Source organism: Arachis stenosperma, chromosome 10 (genome assembly GCF_014773155.1).
Source record: "Arachis stenosperma cultivar V10309 chromosome 10, arast.V10309.gnm1.PFL2, whole genome shotgun sequence".
NCBI classification, from domain to species: Eukaryota; Viridiplantae; Streptophyta; class Magnoliopsida; order Fabales; family Fabaceae; genus Arachis; species Arachis stenosperma.
In genome coordinates this window covers 7,779,240-7,798,923 of record NC_080386.1, presented here as the reverse complement: position 1 = coordinate 7,798,923, position 19,684 = coordinate 7,779,240, and the positions used below count along the sequence as shown (strand labels likewise).

The following is a 19,684-nucleotide window of genomic DNA, read 5'->3' as shown; positions in this document are numbered from 1 at the left end:
AAATATTACATTAAATCAAGAAAATTTCTTTAAAATAATTGATATTGTGAACTAGAAAGAGCTGTCTGGTTTGTATAATTTCTTTTAAACTATTCCATTTTAATTTCCATAATATATATTTAGAGGGTGCTTATTAGGAAAAAAATTATTGGATGTTGCTTAATTATTACTTTTCAAGGGAGGGAGAAGGTTATGGTGGTGATGATGAATCGAAGGAACAAGAAAACGAGGACAAAATTAAAATAAGAAATGAATTTGGATAATACGGGGGTTGAAATATTAAAGTTATTTTAGATATTGAAGATAAAAGTGAAATAATTAAAAGTTGGAGTGTTTTAAATTTTAAATTTTTCTGAAATTAAACTTGGGAAATACTATATTTCATCCAAATTTCTTTCAGTATTGTTAGGTGACCAACATTTGTTAGCCAATAATGAGGCTATTTTTCTAAATGTAGTTATGCAACTAACTTTAATTTCTTATTTTTCAATGATTAGATTTATTATCACTCTCTTTTCCTCTCTTCTCATAACAAATAATTCATGGCGTTTTTTCTTTCATCTAACAGTAGAATCAATTCAATTAATTTTTGTATGTTGTTATAAGTTTGAGTTATAAGATTCAGAAAATTGTTTATCCATTAAGTTAAGCCATTCATTTGGGATTAACTAACTAAAAAGTTAATAATGTTAGTCATAATTAATTATTGTTATGTTAGACTAATTTAGTTATACTTAATTAACAAAAAAACTTGGATGTATAGTATTATTTAAAAGTTAAAGTTTTCAATTTCAAAATTCATAGATAAGATTTGAATTTAAAAAATTATATAAATAGAAAAATATAATTATTTAAAAAAAATAAGTACCGATATCACAATTAATTATTCATACTTATGATGTATAATATTTAAAATGTGAATGACTATTTAAAATCATAAATACTCTACATATTACACATAACGATAAATAAAATATTTATTTAGTTTATGTAAAAAACCTCTAAAATAACAAAATATCTAAGTAGAAATTAATAAGCAAATTATGGTCGTTCATTACATAGTAAATGTAAATATATATGTATATATGAACACAAGTATTTGGTTTTGATTAATGATCTCATCTCAAAGAAGTTTAAGGATTTTATGCAATAAAGAAAGAAACATATTGAAATAATATTAACCAACACACATATAGAATCCCTTGTTCTTCTCCCACTTGTGTTTATCATTGGTTAAGGTACTCCCAAGTTAAAGGCATAAAGAAATGAGAAGCCTCAGACTCAATGGTGTGTAATTGTTCTTTCACAAGGTGCATGTAAACAACCCAATCACCATTCACAAGAGGACTTGGCATTGGCATCACATAGCCAGCATTTCCACCCCAAGGAAAATGATAAGAACCAAACACAGCCTTCCCCCACCCAAAATCCACCTTCTCCTCCGGGAACCTTTGTCCAGACGATATAACGAAAGCCGGCCCCTCCTCGGCGCCATGGCAATAGATCTTCGCCAACCCAGGAACCGGCCGGTGTGCTTCCACCCAGTCAATAAGCCCTAGAAAGTGCTCCTCTGTTACTGCCACCTCCAAAAACTCATGAACCACATTTGCCACCCACCATAATGGTTTCTCCACCAGCTCCTCCACCAGTTTTTGACCAAAGGGTATGGAAAGCACATTTCCAAAATAAGAATTCATCAATGATTTTTTTCCTTTTTCTCCATCACAACTGCTACCACCACTATCGGCTAGCCTCTTCCTTCCATCCACCACTATGCCCATTTTGGCAACAACCTGCTACATCATTATTAGAATAAATAAATACAAGAATACAATAGATAATAGTTGAAAAGATATAAAATAAGTGTGGTGTTCAATTGTGAAGTGGAAGGTTCTGTGAATTATAAATGAAAGAGAGAATTAGTTTAACAATCATGTTAGGTAATTGATAGGTATCACTCTATAACAATCAATTATTAATTCAGCTGCAAACAAACTAAAAAAATTATTCAAAATTAATTGAAAAGAAATATCTAAAATTAAAAGAAAAAAAATCTAAACTATAACAAAAAAAAAACATCTAAAATTAAATAAAAAGAAAAAACTAAGATTATTGTAAAAAAAATTCAAAATCTAACCAAAAAAATATTCAAAATATAACAAAAAAAAAAAAGATATAAGATCATGGTAAAAAGAACTCTTCTAATTATGGTTAAAAAAAATGTGTTACTTTCAGATGTTTTTTATACTTAGATTTTGGATATCTAAATTTTAAAAGTTTTGGATTTTTTTTAAAATGTATAATTAAAAGTAAATAAAATTAAATTATTACAAAAAGCATAATTTTGGACGTTTTTTATTCTTTGATTTTAGATGTTTAAATTTGAGAGATTTTGAGTATTTTTTTAGAATTGTACAACTAAAAATAAATAAAAGCAAATTATTAAAAAAAAGCATCATTTCGAATATTTTTTATGCTTATGTTTCGGATGTTTAAATTTCAGATGTTTTAGATATTTATTTTTGCACATTTACATTAAAAAGTAAATGAAAAATATAATATCTTTAAATTTTGGATGTTTAAATTTTAGATATTTTAGATTTTTTTATAATTTTAGATGTTTTATTTTATTAAATTTTGGATCTTCTTTTCAACGATTTTAGATGCTTTTTTTTTGTTAAGTTTTTAGATGTTCTTTTTTATGATTTTAGACTTTTTTTTCTATTAAAATTTTGGATGTTATTTTTCAGAACATAAGAAAAAGAAATATCTAAAAATAAAAAAAAAACATAAAAGACTATTAAAAAGAATCATCCAAAACCTAAAAAGATGAAACATTCAAAACATAAGAAAAAGAAACATCCAAAATCTATAAAAAAAGACACATCTAAAACCTAGAAAAACGACACATCCACAACTATTAAAAAGAACCGTCCAAAACTAAAAATAAAAAACATATAAAATATAAGAAAAAGAAACATGCAAAACCTATAAAAAGAATATATCCAAAACTTAAAAAAAATACATATCTAAAACTATTTAAAAAGAATCATCCAAAAACTAAAAAAAGAAACATCCAACATTATTAAAAAATGTATCCAAAATTAAAAGAAAATACATCCAAAATTATTGAAAAAAAAAAGACAACAATTAGAGAAATAGATAAAACTTTTTAACGTTTATGTCAACATCTTCTCGCTTTTCGACTCTAAAAAGATGAAAACGGCTTAAAAGAAGCAGAAAAAGAGGAGAAGAGAGATGAAGGAAAGAGAGAAGGTATATTTTTTAGTGTAAAACTTTTTTTTATTTTTAAATAAAGATTTTTTAAAAAATTAATTGCTTAGTTGTATAGTGTTAGTTTTTTAGATTTTCTCTTAATTTAAAAAAAAAAGAAAATACCATATCCCTCTTAACTCACATATACTTAACTGATCATTGACTAGAGTTGATTTAAATTGTCTAAATTTAACCAGAATTAATGTTACAACTATAATAAAATCAGTTTGTAATTAACTTATTCTTTAAATCTGTGTTTTGTATAATTTTTTAAAAAAATATTAGGCTAGTTCAACTGTACAATAACTACTTCTTTTTCATGCTCTTTTTTTAGAAAATGAAAAAAGAAAGGGAAATTTCTCTCGCACCATTGTTTCATATTGCCTTCCTTACCTGTCCATTCTCTCGCTACTTAACTTTGTATATATCTGCATATCATTTGTTGGATGTCACAAATATTTAATTATGCTCAAATGAGCACTATAATAATTTGACGATAATTTTTAATATGTAATCATCTCGTTCTACTTTCTTTCCTTCTCTCTTTTTCCCTAATCATTGTCCCTTGAATTGATGCTTCGCAAAAAGACTAACACTCACTCCACATAATATTTGGATTATATATATATAAATTTTGGGGGTTTCCTAAATCAAAAAGTAAAATATTAATATAAAAAAATGACAATATATTTGTATAGAAGAGCGCGCGTGGATGTGCATCACAAGGACAAATTAGAGTGGCAAAAACAATAAAGAGGGAGAAGGTAGAGAGCAAAGAACCATTCAATTAGAGAGGATGAGTAACGGAGGCAAGGAAGAAGTTTTTTTTTCCTTTTTTAAAAAAATCGTGGAAGAGACTAAGTTTTTCAAAAATATGGATTGAGCTAATATATTTTAAAACGGATCAAATATATTTTTTGTCTTTAATTTTTATGATTTTTTTAAAAAAAATCTGTAATATTGAGTTGAGTTCAATTTTAATCTTTGAGATTGACGAATTGTACTGATTTAATTTTTGAAATTTCAATTATTTTTAATTCCACACATTTGAAAAAGTACATCACGTTAGTCCTAAGCATATTTTTTATTACTGGAACTCAACGCCATAAATAAAGTAACTTAGTCCTTGTCACACTAGACATGATAACAGTTAGATGACGTGAAAGAAAAGTGAGATTGAACCAATTTGATTCTTCTCTGTGCATACTTGGAGGTCAAGAATCATGATTACAGCGCATATATAGAAACCCTCACACCCAATAACACAAGAACTAAAATAAATTCTAACACAGACTCGTGTTCAACAAAAGTAGGATTAAAATAATAAGAGTAAAGTATCGTTTTTGTCCCTAACGTTTGGGGTAAGTCCTATTTGTGTCCCTAACGTTTAAATCGTCCTATTTGTATCCTTAACGTTTATAAAAGTGATTCAATGTTATCCTACTATCAATTATACTAAGAAATCAGATTATATTTTTCAATTATTCTCACTTAGATGTATTCATTCTCAATTAGGTCTCACTTGGATGTGTTCGATTTTAATATTATACCCACTATTTGTGTTTAGATTCAGTTATGTCCCTAGAAAAGTGAATTATGTAAATGTTGTAAGAATAGTTTTAACATTTGATGAGCTATTTTTCGGAGTAGATCATCGATTCTATCCCAAATATTTGTATTCTAACTTCAATAAGAGATTTTTAAAACTCAAACTAAAGCTTTCATGATGTGTAATTGATGGTAGGATAACATTGAATCACTTTTACAAACGTTAGGGATACAAATAGGACGATTTAAACGTTAGGGACACAAATAGGATTTATCCCAAACGTTGGGGACAAAAACGATACTTTACTCAAATAATAAAAATAGAGAAATATCATCGCCAAATATGTATACATTGCATAAAAATCACCAAAAAAGTTTTTACCACTCGTCACTAACTTCTGTGAGCAGAATTACAAATTCTTGCAGTTGTGTTCAACCTCCACGCACACACTTATACACATTTTTTTGAAAATCAATATTCAACCACAAATTCCTCCTTCTCCAACAACCACTAGTTACTTTCAGCCATAAGAAAAAGAAAAGTTTTTGTTTTAAAGTTTAAAGGAGAGAATACGAAGAGTGATCAAAAGGGTGGAGAAGTAACGTTTTATTACTCTAAAACCCTCAAACGGCGTTATTTCAATCTTTCTTTAACGCTAAAACATATATGACGTTGATGTTTCTTTTTCAGCGTGACAAGAACTAAGCCACATCACTCACAGCGTTGAGTTACGCTCCAGTAACAGAAAATGTGCTTGGGACTAACGTAATATATTTTTTTGAATTTAGGAGATTATGTTAGAGCAATTGGGATCTTAGGGACTAAAGGAATTCAATTCATCAATCTCAAGGATTAAAATGGGGCTCAACTCTTTTAATGTTTAATTTCATTCAAATTCTTTCTAATATTTTTTTTATTTAATTTTGTCCTTAAAGTTTATAATTTTGTCTTTAATATTTTAAATAAATTTGACGTTTGGATATAATTTTGATACAAATAAAAAATATTAAAAACAAATTAAGATTAAATACAATTAAACATTAGAAGTATTTTTGAAAAAAATTACAAATATTAAAAACAAAAAATATATTTTATTTTCTTTAAAATTATACAATGACATATATTTAAAAAATAAATTAATTATAAATTAAACTTATTATGATTAAAAAATTACATTTAATTAAATTTAAACAAGGAAAAAAGATAAATAGGTCCCTGACTTTCTAGGTTTTTGACAAATTCATCCCTGACAAAATTTAAATACAAAAAAGTCCCCGACTTTAACAAACGGAGGACAATTTAGTCCTTCCGTCTATTTCCCTCTCACACATCAAACGGAACTGGCTGAGGTGGCTATAACGGTGTCCAGGTGTCCGTTACGGTGCCACGCTGGAAGGAAAAAAAGATCGAAGGACAAATAGGTCCTTACTGATCAAAACAACGTCGTTTTGATAAGGTAATCCATTCTTAATAAAAAACCTTTGCCAACACAGAAATTACCATATACTGCCCTAACCCCTTCATCAAGCTAGAGCTTCCTTCCCTCTGGCTCGAAACTAAGGTGGAGTAGGAGAGACTTAGTTCGTATGCTGAAGAAGTTCAATCATCAATCAAGGTAAGCAAGTCCGCAAAGTTCATGATGACATTCGCGTTAGAGTTCCATTTAGTGTATGGTGTGATGCATGTAAATGCATTCTGCTATGGTTGCTTTCTGTTTCAATCTATTTGAAAAAAGTTATTTTGTCTTCATTTGAAAGATTCTGAGGGTTCTATGCATTGTGGGTTGATTTTATTTTTGTTTGAAAATTACAGATGATTGATAGATATGTAATTCCTATTTTTCACCATGGAGGAAAGTTTGTGAGGAATGGTGATGGGGGACTTGTTTATATGGATGAAAAAGTAGAAAAATTTCCAAAGATGGACATAGATTTTATCAACTTTGGGGATTTGGTGAAGTTGTATGAGGGTTTAGGATATCCTGGCTACAAGGCAATATACTGGTTTGATAGTACAGCCAGTGATATAGAATCTGGGTTTCATCGTTTAACAGGGGATAATGGAATTCGTGAATTATGTGACAATTTGATTAGGAATGAAGAAAAAGATGAGTTTCATGTTTACTTTGATCATGTTGTCAATGAACCTGAGTATGTAGAAGAAGCAGGAGGCGGGAATGCAGGAACTGAGAATGTTGAGTGCGTAGATGTAGATGATATCTGTGATAATCTAATGACATCCTCCTCTGATGACGGCTACGAGAGCACGGAGGATGAACCTTACAAGCATCTACCTTCGGGGTATAATGACGACAATGATGATGAGAATAGCAGTGGAGAAGAGAAACGTACCAAAAAAAAGAGAAGTATGACTTACAAGGGAAAAAAAGTGGCTGTACCAAAGAGGAAAATGAAAGAGAAGAAGAAGAAGGATCCAATAAAGAGGCAGGATGCACCAAGGAAAAATAGATCGAATATTGGTGGAAAAAGACCCAATGTACAACCAGGTGTTGGGCTCAGTGTAGACCAACGAGCTGGGCCTTCTTTGAACAATAGTGGGCCTAGTAATGGGCCTGACCAACACTCAAGCTGCACTGATTCAGAGTATGACTATGAATACCATTCAGAGGATTTGCATACCCCTATTTCCTCTGATGAAGAAGCTGAGAAGCAACACTGGCCAGAGTTCAATGATGAGTATGGATTTGGAGAAGGCCACTTTGAAGTAGGCACCAAGTTTGCAATTCTTGATGATTTTAAAGAAGTGGTGAAGGACTTGTTCATATCTGAGGGTAGGCAGCTTCAATGGATTAAAAATGATAAAGAAAGGGTTCGGGTGGGCTGCAAAGGAGAAGAATGTCCATGGGTTGTACATGTATCCTACAATAATTCTCTTAGGTGCTTCCAGGTTAAAACTTTTAAATCTGAGCATACATGTGCAAGGGACATGGGGAGTAATGCTGCTAACCAACACTGGCTGAGCAACAAAATTGAAAAAAGGCTAGCTATCCATCTTCAGATGACTAGGAAGGAGGCTAGTGATTTTCTGAAAGATGAGTATGGGATACATCCTCATGATAAGATGGTTTACAGGGCATTAAAGGAGGCAAGAGACAAAATTGTCGGAAGTGAGAGTAAGCAATATGGAAAGCTGAGGGATTATCTATTCAAACTCTTACGCAGCAACCCTGGATCTACTGCACTCTTAGAAGTGATACCAATTCCACAATCCCCACCAGTATTTGATAAGATATATATATGCCTGGATGCATGCAAAAAAGGCTTCAAGAGTGGGTGTAGACCTCTAATATATTTGGATGGATGCTTTCTTAAAGGGTACTTTGGTGGACAGTTACTTTCAGCGATTGGCCAAGATTCTAATAATCATTTCTATACCATTGCTTATGCTGTTGTCGGATCAGAAACAAAGGAGTCATGGAAATGGTTTTTAACTCTCTTACAAGAAGATCTTGGGAATGCAAGTGTGCACGGATGGAACTTTATGTCAGATCAACAAAAAGTTAGTAATATATTTGTTTATGCTTATGTTTTGAACTCTAGTTCATTATGCTTTTATTATGAGGCTTTTGGTTTATAAAATTATGCAGAAATTGAGGTTATTCTATTTCTAAATTTTTTTTACTAAATTGCAATCTTTAAGTTTTATCATATTAGTTAACATTAGTTAGCATTAGTTAACATTAGTTAAGATTAGTTAACATAAGTTAGCATTAGTTAGCATTAGCCAAGGTTAGTCAGCATTAATCAATCTTAGTTAGCAGTTGTGTATTAACATTAGTTTATTTACGCATTTGATTTAATCCCAAAAGATGCATCCTGCAAAATCATTAGTTTATTAACATTAGCCACTCTTTAAGTTCTTGAAACATATACAGAAAATCATCCATAATGCTAATGTAAATTAATGTGATTGACTGGAAATATTTTGAAACCCAAAATCGGGTGGCGTTGAACCCAATATTGATTTGTGTATTAACATTAGTTTATTCATAAGGAACTTTCCCTGCAATTGAACCCAATATTGATTTGTGTATTAACATTAGTTTATTTACGCCTTTGATTTAATTTTTCAAAAATTTATAAATTTGAGTTAGTGAGACTTACACCAGATTTTTAGCTACAACTAATTACATAGTTGGTGCTGATCTTTAATTTGGATTGAGGAGCTGTCTTCATATGAACGTGCCATGTTCGTTCTATGAAATATGCCTTTGGATGAATTTTTATTATATTTGAACTGTACGTATGTGAATTGCTTTTGCTAATGTGTTAAAATGTTTTTAAATTAATGAACAAGTTTTTACTGTCATTAGCCAAGGCAGGGGCTGCTGTCTAAAACTTTTCAGGTGCTGATATGCCTTTAAAGTTGGTATATTTTTTCTTTTTTGGTGTTTATTCTTCAACATTCTGTGTATTATGCTACACTTTTAATGCTTTTTTGTTCATTTTGAAATGATATTATGCTACTTTCAGGGTCTTCTTGAAGCAATGAAAGAGGTGATGCCCGAGGCACCACATCGTAATTGTGTGATGCATATGTGAAAAAACTTCATCAACCGATTTAAGAATCTGCAAGTTAGAGATGTGGTTTGGGAGTGTGCAAGTTGTTCAACCCCTCCTGAGTTTGTTGAGACTATGAAAAAGCTTAAGAAGATTAATGAAGAGGCATGGGAGTATCTTACAAGATTTGATCCTCGGGTGTGGGTGAAGGCTTACCTTAACCATGGCCCCAAGGTTGATTCTTTGACAAATAATATGTGTGAATCCTGGAATGCCAAAATAGGAAAGTACAGAACGAAACCCATTCTTACAATGTGTGAAGAGTTGCGCTGTTATGTCATGAGGAGAATGACGAAGCATATCACTCTACTATCAGCATATCCTGGAAAGCTTGCTCCCGTACAGCAGAAAAGACTTGGCCAATTGATTAGGCCCAGCAACAGATGGAATGCAGAATGGACAGGTGACAACGAGAGGAAGTGGTTTGAAGTGAGTCGAAAAACATCAAGAGTTGATGTTGATTTGATGAAGCATACTTGTTCATGCAATATGTGGCAACTAACAGGTTGACTTACTTACTCTTTGATTAAAAACTTGTTTTGCTGAGTAATGTATTCTAGATTATTAATGTGATTGTGGAATTATAGGAATGCCTTGTGTTCATGCGATTGCTGCTATTAGGAAGAAGCATGACAAGCCAGAAGATTATGTGCACAAATGGCTTTGCATGGAGTCTATCCATCTGACCTATGCACACTCAATCCAACCAGTTCCCAGTGAAGAATATTGGCATAGAACATGTTATATCAAGCCAAATCCTCCACCCATCAAGAGGCCGATTGGTAGGCCAAAGGTGCATAAAAGAAAGAAGGATCCAATAGAGGATTTGATCCAAGGGGACAAGGTAAGAAAAACGTTTCGCATAACATGTAGCAAGTGCGGCGAGAAGGGTCACAACTACAAGACGTGCAAGGGAGCACCATCTAATCCTAACTGGAAGCCTAAAACCAGGAAACCAAAGCACCAGAACTCAAGTAGTCAGGCACTAGTGGAACTTCCATTATCCCAATCTGCTCCAGAGCCTGAGGTAACAAAGCACGTGAGGATTTAGTTGTCCTCGTTATGAATGATGAAGGATTTATGTGTCTTCATTATAAAAGATAAAGGATTTATGTGTCTTCATTATAAATGTTAAAGAATTTATGTGTCTTCATTATAAATGTTGTAGGCTGGCCAGAATACACAACAGGCAGCTCCAGCTGAACAAGCACAGGACACTTCTTCACATGCAGCACCATTCAGCCAAGCACCAATCAAGACAACAAAACATACTCATTCCAAAATACCAGCTAAATTTAGGCCAAAGCAACCAATCAAAAGGCCACCTGCACCAACTACAACTCAGACTCAAGTTGTTCCACCAACTTCAACAAGTGTGACAACAACATCTAGTGGAGGAGTATCAAAGGAGACACTGGCAGCAACAACTTCTGCCACAACAGGATTATTCAAGTTTATACCAAATCCAGGCTTCAAGAACCAGACAAAGTGACAAGCTTGTTCCTGACTTATTTTGGAAACAAAAATTAGTTTTTTGCTGCAATACTTAGTTGTAATACATATTGGCAAACTTTCTTTTAGCCAATTTAGTTGCTTATGAATTAGTATTTTGGAATCCGAGGGATGATATACCTGCTACAGTTACTTATCCTAGATGTTATTATGTTGTGGTATGACAATATTCCTATATTATGGTTTAGGTTGAATGAATGAATTATTGTTGATTGAATGAATTATATATGGCTTGTTTCTGACTTAGGTTCATCTCTTGAAAGTAAACATGTATGTTACACGCATTCTGTATCTATTTCAAGCTAACAAGATATGGATAATTAAAATCTTATTTCTTTCATTTATATTAGCTAAAATAGTTAACAGATATAATTCATTACAATCCACATTTTTTTCATATTTTTCATACTCTAAATAAACAAAGACCAACAACTACAACAATCAAGCTTAGAACTATGACCCAGAAGTTACTGCTTTTCTTGTTCTCTAGGTAATTTATTCTTTGCTCTAGATCAGCCATTCTGTTCTCCAATTCTATCTTCCCAAAATGTTCTTCAATATTTAAGCTCTGATTGTCACCCAATTCCTTTGTTGGCTCCATGCACCCAATTCTTCCAATATGGTTATCAACCCACACAAAGAATTTGCAATATGGTTGTTTCACCTAAATCAATTCAGATAGTATGAAAATATGTTGGGATAAAAAAAAAGCTCTCAACTTCATCCATATACATGAAAAATTGTGAGTTTACCTTGAAGAATGGACATCCGAAGAATAGTCTGTTTGGGTTGGTATTTGTCTTCGACATGTAAAATATCGCATACATCCCGCAGAAGCATTTTGGAGCGATGCAATCTTTCTCATCCCCAGCTTGAACTGAACATGGAGCTGCATTTACAGAAGAGCCTTCCTGTCGTCTGCCAACACCTCCGCGTTGTCTCTTGATTGATGAGCTTCCATCACTGGCCATTAATTTCAGCAACACCACCATGAACAAATCTGAGCAGGTGCTGCGTATGTTACTTCACAAAACCCAGTTTAAATCTCATTAGGGTTACCTTATCAAAACGACGTCATTTTGATCAGTAAGGACCTATTTGTCCTTCGATCTTTTTTCCCTTCCAGCGTGGCACCGTAACGGACACCTGGACACCGTTATAGCCACCTCAGCCAGTTCCGTTTGATGTGTGAGAGGAAAATAGACGGAAGGACTAAATTGTCCTCCGTTTGTTAAAGTCAGGGACTTTTTTGTATTTAAATTTTGTCAGGGATGAATTTGTCAAAAACCTAAAAAGTCAGGGACCTATTTGTCTTTTTCCCTTTAAACAATTTAGATTAGTAGTAGAATTACTAACCAAACAAAAGAATCAACTAATTAAAAATTGACCGGATAGATTACATGTTAATTAGGAGTGGATTGGTTAGAAACCACCTAATTATTTTACTTCTTTAAACGTTGGTCATTAAATTAGCTTCTTTTATTTTTCAATATGGTAGTTTTAATTTTACGCATAACACAAACCTTTTTGTCTTTGATGTCTGTTGAAGCTGCATGAGCAACCATCTTCCACAAGAACGCGGAGAATGACTCGAGTTTTGTGCGCTTGGTGGCGCCATTGTCGGTGGCGAGTGACTGCATGTGTTGGAGTTGCTTTGCCGTGACATAGTAAATGCGGCTGAGGAGAGGGGTGGTGGTGGCAGCTGGTGGTGGGAGCTTGGAGATGGGAATGTACATGTTGTGGAGGGAGGGGTGGATGAATCCTGGGTGGCGGGGACTGAGAAGGGAGCGACGGAAGCAAGGTTGCTTGGGCTTGGGCCTGGTGGGTTGGGCCATGTTGGCCCATGATACAAGGAACATGTTCGTTGAGTATGCATCCGCTATTCGATGATCAAATGTGCATCCCACTACTATTCCACCGCACTTAAGTGATGTTGCCTGCATGGTTAAGTACAATTAGTTTGATTTCAATTACGCTTGTTTCAAGGGAGAATGGAAAGAAAGAAAATAGAAAAAATAAAATAAAAAATGATTATTTTTTGTTATTTGATAGATTGAAAAAAATTAAAAAAATAGTGTATCTACCAATTTTTTTTTTAATATTAGAAAGATTTTTTACTTTTAAAATTTTAATATTATTCCTTTACTTTTTTTAATATATTATTTGATACTAAAAAAAATTAAATAATCATTTCTAATCATAAAAAATTTAGATGTTAACATTTTTACTCATGAAAGTTGAAAATTAAAATTATACCATAAAAGATAGTTTTTACAAATAAAATTATTCAAACTCTAAAAAATTAAATAAAATTCTCAAATTACCTTCTAATATAATCTAACTCTAATTTCTAATTTTACCCTACACCACCACATCCCCAATTCCAAATTTTACCACCACTCTCATTTCTAACTACCACCATCACTGTCGCCATCACTATCACCATCTTGAAGAGCTCCCTCACCATCAAAATCTTGCTGATCTTGTACGCAACAAAGGAGTCTTGGTCAATCAATGTCTCCACTATGCTCGCCGTATCAACTTTTGTCTCAAACTTCACGTCTTTCCTGTCATTCTACACCGTGAAGTCGAACTTGTTTGCTCCTTCTGTTGCCAAATTTAAAGTGTTCATAACCCCGTTGTTTGACTTCATCATGTGCAGCGACTGGTATACTAGAATTTCATGGTACAGCAACACCGATATCTTCTGTGCGTCCGTGAGGTTCTTGTGCTTGGACATCAAACTGTTCATGATAATGTATGTCTATGAGACAGAACACGGTCAAGTCACTGTCTACGCTGTTCTGAAAAGTTGGAAGAGCCTTTGAAGGTCTGAGCAAGTCAGGGAATGACTTGCAACCTTTCTCGGATTGGATATGATGTTGATCTGGCTAGGGACTGCGGTGGGTGCTTCTGCTTTGGCAGAGCTCAATGCTCTGCTGATTTCGAGGATGGAGATATTGTAAGGGATTTTTTGAACGGACTTGACGTAGAAAAAGTGGAGTCCGTCGTTGTCTTTGGAGGCGAAGCCTACTTTACTGCCCTTAAGGTTAGTGAGATTAACAGTCGACAATTTCAACGACACTGCTAGTGGCCTGGAACTTGGAGGATCAAAAGTAATAGAGGTGGTAATGGTGGTGATGGCAGCAGTGATGGTGGTTGTTGGAAATGAGAGTGGTGGTAGGATTTGAAATTGGGAGAGTGGTGGTGTGAAATAAAATTAGAAATTATAAATAGGTTATATATATTAGAGGATAATTTAACAATTGTATTTAATTTTTTAGGGTTCGAATAATTTTGTCTGCAAAAGTCCATCTTTCATGATTATAACTTTAATTTTTGTCTTTTATGAATAGAAATATTAACGTCTAAATCTTTCATAATAAAAAATGACTATTTATTCTACCTCATTTTCTTATTTCGAATTTCACAATAAAAAATTTTATATTCTGGTGTATATTAGTCACCAAACAAAAAATCTTCGGTGTATATATATTTATGTGTGTGTTAAAATTTAGATGAAATATCTAATCCTTAATATTATATTTTTGTTTCGACAAATAATTTGTATCAAAAGACAATTCAGAATTTATTTCTTTATTATTTAAAGTATTAAGCAAATTAGCTTCCAATAAAACACTTTAATCATCCATCTGCTAGCTAAAGTATTTTTAAAGAAAATTAAAGTCTGGTTTGTCCTTTTTAAAAAATATTTTGTAACTACTTTGTTATTTTTATTTTTACTTAAATAAATTTTTTATTCTTATAAAATGACCGTATTTTAGTTTTGGTTCCTGTACTTATTCTTTGCTGGTTTTGGTCCAATAAAATTGAAAGATTTTGGTTTTAGTCCTGTTTGTTTACTTTGCTCCGTTAAATATTAATATGCTAGATTAAATGCTAATAAGTAATGTATTTGAGTTTGTCATATTATCGATTCTCATGGCATATCAGCACTTAAAATAAGAAACTAATAAAAAGGAGCCAAACTCAGAACCTTTTAAATTTCACTGAACAAAAAGATCAAGCAAAATTTTGTAGAAACTAAAAATAGAAAAAGTTAACTTTTAATAAGGACAAAAGACTTATTTAAGTTTTTTTTTTTTTTAAGGAACTAATATATCTAATACTTAAAAAATTATAGAGTAGTTTGCTAATTTTATAATATAAACTCTACTTTCTCTCGTCATCGTCTAATATAAAATTTATTAAGAATTAATTTGGAATTTATTCAAAGTTTTATTTTAAAATATTAAATTTAATACAATTTTATAAAATAAACATTGTCACTCCTAAATTTATAGTATAATATTTAAAAATAAAATGTTATTATCAATTTAGAAATATAAATATGCAAGTATTATATTATATATTTATTAAAAAAGAAAATATATACTTTTCATGGACTATCCCATGCATATTACTCTTTTCATGATATGCATAACTAATCATTATGTACTTTTATTAGTTATACTACCTTAGTCTTCCTATTAGACCTAGATAATGAATAAAAAAAATTTAGAGGGTTAATATTTTTATTGAAATTTGACCAACATTTAATCAATAAATAAAAAGTGAGTAATTTTATAATTTATACTATTAGATATAATTTTATACTATTAAAAATATTATTAATAATTAATTAATAACTACAAATTATAAAAGTCATTAGTCTCTGACACTCTTCTAATGAATATTATGATTACTATTTATATATTTATAAAAAAAAACATAAACAAAAAAATTCTTATATAAAATAAAATTATTAAAATAAAAATTTAGATATAATTATTTTTATATGAATTAATAACATAAAATTATTAATAATTTAATTAAAAATATTAAATTATCTAATAATTTTTAATTATTAATTTTACATAAAATTAATCTTTGTTATTAAATATTCTAAAGATTTACTTACGTTTTAGTAATCTTGTATTATTATTACCTGGACCACAAACACGCCACGCTTCTTCTTGGGAACAAGCTTCCCTTCAATGGAGACATCAGGATTGTACAAGTTGAGACAGTGAAGCTCAATGTCTGCGACAGCTTCAACAAAATCAACTCCACGGTTGTTGCATAGCAACTCGGGTTCACCCGCCGTGTTGGCCACCACTTCGCCGGCAAATGCATAGTAAGACACAAGAGCTTGAGACAGCGATTTCTTCAAACACCCCACCATGGATGCAAAGCTATTCATCACCATTGTGTTGTTGTTCTTGTAGCAGAAGAAGACTCCAACGTCTACCGGAGGAAGGAGTAGATCGAGGTTAGAGAGTGGTAGCCAGTGTTCTTGAGTTGGTAGAACCGCTGCTACCACGTCTTCATTGGTCACACTCACGTTGAACTCTCCAGCAGCACTATCCATTAGCAATTATTGTATATATGTATTTGTGTGTAGCTGATTGGCGTACTTGTGAAAATCGTTCTTTGGGTACTATACGGATTTATAGGCAGAAGGTGCTAGATAAGAGAAGATAAAAGAAGACACGGTAAGGGGAGTTGGTTTGATTTTCAACCAATGTTGGTTCAGCGCTAGCTGTTTCTTATTCGTTTAGTTTTCATTTTAATTATTAAAAGAAAGTGATTATACAATGGAAAAGTATAGATGGACAATGAAAATACTAAACAATGTGAATAATAGATATATCGAATGTTCATTTCACTAGGTGTACAGATAATTATTCTAATATTAAGATTTAAGTGGGTAATTTAAAAGTGTAGTGTGTTTTTATTTTATTGGTGGTTGTTCAGATATTTTTATTATTTTTTTATTGTTAATAATGTTTAAAATTTAAATATGTGTTAAAACTTAGAAGTATATTACTAGATCATTAAACTAAAAAAAAATGATAGTTAAAAGAATAATAAAGTTTAGTATTTTTTAAAGTATTCATCATTTAACATCGTGGATGGTAAATATATCAGAAGTTCAAATTAAGATAATCGTTTATGTTACGATAAAAATTATAATTTATTTTATTCTAAATTTATTTTTTATTTAATTTAAAATAAATAAAAATAAAAATTCAATTCATTTGTAAATTTTTTAGATTTACATTATAAACAAAGTCAAATTTTTAAAAAAAAAATTTCATCATTCTAGAAGTAAGGGGGAAAATAATAATTTTGTCATGCTCAAAGAATTTGATTATTAAAAGAATTATGTTGTATTAATATTAAAAATCAAAGAGACCAAGAGTATATTTCAAAAGCAATTTTATTGACTTGAAATTATTCATAGATGAAGAAATGTATAAATTTTGTTAGCCACAAAAAAAAAGGTAAAGCTCAATAAGTTAAGTGAGGACAACAAGAACCCAAAGAGTCACTAAAATTCAAATTTATTTAACTATATTTAAATTTGATTTGTTGATAAAATTTGTCAAAAGATTTTATTTTTAATTTGTTTAGTAATACTTTTAGGAGTTAAAAATTTTAAATCAAATATTATCTAATTTAATAAAATCAAATTTGATTTAAATTAGTTACAGTTAATTTTAAAGTAATATTTTTTATTTAATTTCAACTTTTATAATTTTATTCTAGGAAGATTTGATCTATATTAAGGCTTATCTATTAGAAAACTATTTAAACATTTTTATGAGCAATTTGAATAGTTTTTTTATGAATAAATTTTATGGTGTCTATGATGAACAAATTTTATGTATTCAAATAATGAGGTGAGTGAATGCTTTACTTGTTGCAGGAAAAAATTGAACGATCCAACCTAGAGGTAACTCTTAGTGTTGGTTATTATTATTTCGTTCCTTTGATCGAGGTTGTCAATGACAAGTTTTTTGAAGATTTAGTAGAAAAAATCCATCGGTGACCTAGGTCGCTAAGAATACATTTCTTATATGTCTAGTAGAAAAATAGTATCCAACTATCCTTTTAACTTAATCTTTTCAGTTTCATTGTGTCTTTTGTTCCTCTTTTTTTCTTATCATTTTAGTAGAAAAACACTATCCAAATATTATTTTATCTTAATTTTTTATTTTCGTTGTGTCTTTGGTTCCTTTTTTTTTTCCTTATCATTTTAGATGAGACTTTGGTGAAAATTTTGGTTGAAGTGAGGGTAGATGTTGAGAAACATCTGGGTGCGGCTCAGCAAGAGAAAACTCATATGGTGAATTAAAGTCCAAAAAAATAGTAAAGAGTGAAAACGATAGGATTAGTTAGAGTTTTCATCTAACGCGAATACAAATCTCGCCTCAGATAATTGTATCTCCACTACATGGTCTCCGCAAGGAAACAACTCTAACAAAACAATGTACTTCAATATCAATTGCATCTGTAAGAACAGTTAGAGAAAGGGAGTGAGAATCTACGGGTTTTTCAACAGGATACCAATGGAGGAAAAAGATCGTATATCGGGCCTAGGGTAAATCTGTATATCAGGAGAGTCACAGATATACGTACTAGTCCGACTTTAAGGTTATAGTCTCAGTCTGTTTATATCTAATGTTATAGTCTACCAAAGCAAGCAAGCAGTAATAACAAGCAAGTAAGACAAGTCACATAACACAGTAATAGAGAATAAATATAGAATACAATCACAGAGAATATGCAATAAATAATATGATGCATGTTTGTCCTAAGCAGGTCATGAGCTTAGTCTGCGCTAGTGTCGATTGACTACCTGCAACTTGATATTACTTGGGATCAGACCTAGTGTTAGACAAAAATATTATTTTTATAAGAAAATGATGAAAAAGAAATAATTAGTCATATGGTGATGTTTCTGTATATAATATCTATATTTATTTTAATTAAAATTAAGTCATTTGACAGTTTGTTTATTTATTTAGATTTTTTGAATCGACATCAAGCAAGGAGTGCAAAAACAGTTACGGATGCAATTCAAATTCTCCGGAAATGATGTACAAAGGTTAACCGTTAGTTGGCATTAGCTTAGTCTATAAATAACACTTTAGAAACACATTGTAGGGAGTTTAATTCTTTTGGAAAATACTTAGAAACCTAAAACACTCTTAGTCCCTTGGCATCACAGAGTAAAATTGGGAATCTTAAGTAATTCCTTTGAACTCAAACACTTATAATTTGCTTTTTTTCAGTTTCTATTAATAAAATTTCTCTACTTTTATGTATTCTTCTCTTTTACATATTCTTCTCTTTTACGTTTGTGTTTCTTTCTTCATCTTCTCTTTAATTTCTTATTTATTTTAATTTCTACAATTTACTTTGCCTCCGGTACCTTGCATTTATGTGTTTATTTGTTACTTTCATTTGTTTTAATTTTATTTGACGTTACAATTGCGATATTGAGATACCCACATTTTCTTTTAAACATAAACAAAATTTGAGTAAAATAAATTGGCACGCCCAGTGGGACATTGTCAATAGATTGTAGTTTGTCAAAAGAAAAAATCAGGAGTTTTGAATTTACATGTGGTTACCTAGTGGGAAGATTGTGTTTCCAGAGACCAAAAAATCAGCGTCAGTTGACATGTCAAATACATCTGCAGCATCTTCTTCTACTTTCAGCGATAAGATTGGAAGAAATGAGTCCAGGAATTCTCTCATGATTTCAAAAGCAGAGCCTACCTTGCTGTCAGTGAGGCATGATGGCGTTGGCCATGCCCATCTAGGGTTAAATGCAACTCACATAAATACCGTGGGTGGGGTGGCCGCCTTATGGCTTGCCATCGGGGTATGTCCCCCCATGGTGATACAAGGATTGCCTATGCCTCTCTACTCAACTTTTCAAAATTCTCTTTACCAGAATCCATATGGCATGTCA

The 19,684-nt window shown here is 31.4% G+C and overlaps 1 protein-coding gene across 1 annotated transcript; it reads right to left on the bottom strand.

The window, feature by feature from the left end:
- Positions 1-1,051: 1,051 nt before the first annotated feature.
- On the bottom strand, positions 1,052-16,325 carry LOC130956374 (coniferyl alcohol acyltransferase-like). Its single transcript, XM_057883410.1, has 3 exons — positions 15,866-16,325; positions 12,441-12,854; positions 1,052-1,793 (listed from the first exon to the last, which is right to left on the bottom strand). The coding sequence occupies exons 1-3, from the start codon at positions 16,286-16,288 to the stop codon at positions 1,227-1,229; spliced, it is 1,404 nt and encodes a 467-aa protein (XP_057739393.1). The 5' UTR covers positions 16,289-16,325; the 3' UTR covers positions 1,052-1,226.
- Positions 16,326-19,684: the final 3,359 nt, after the last annotated feature.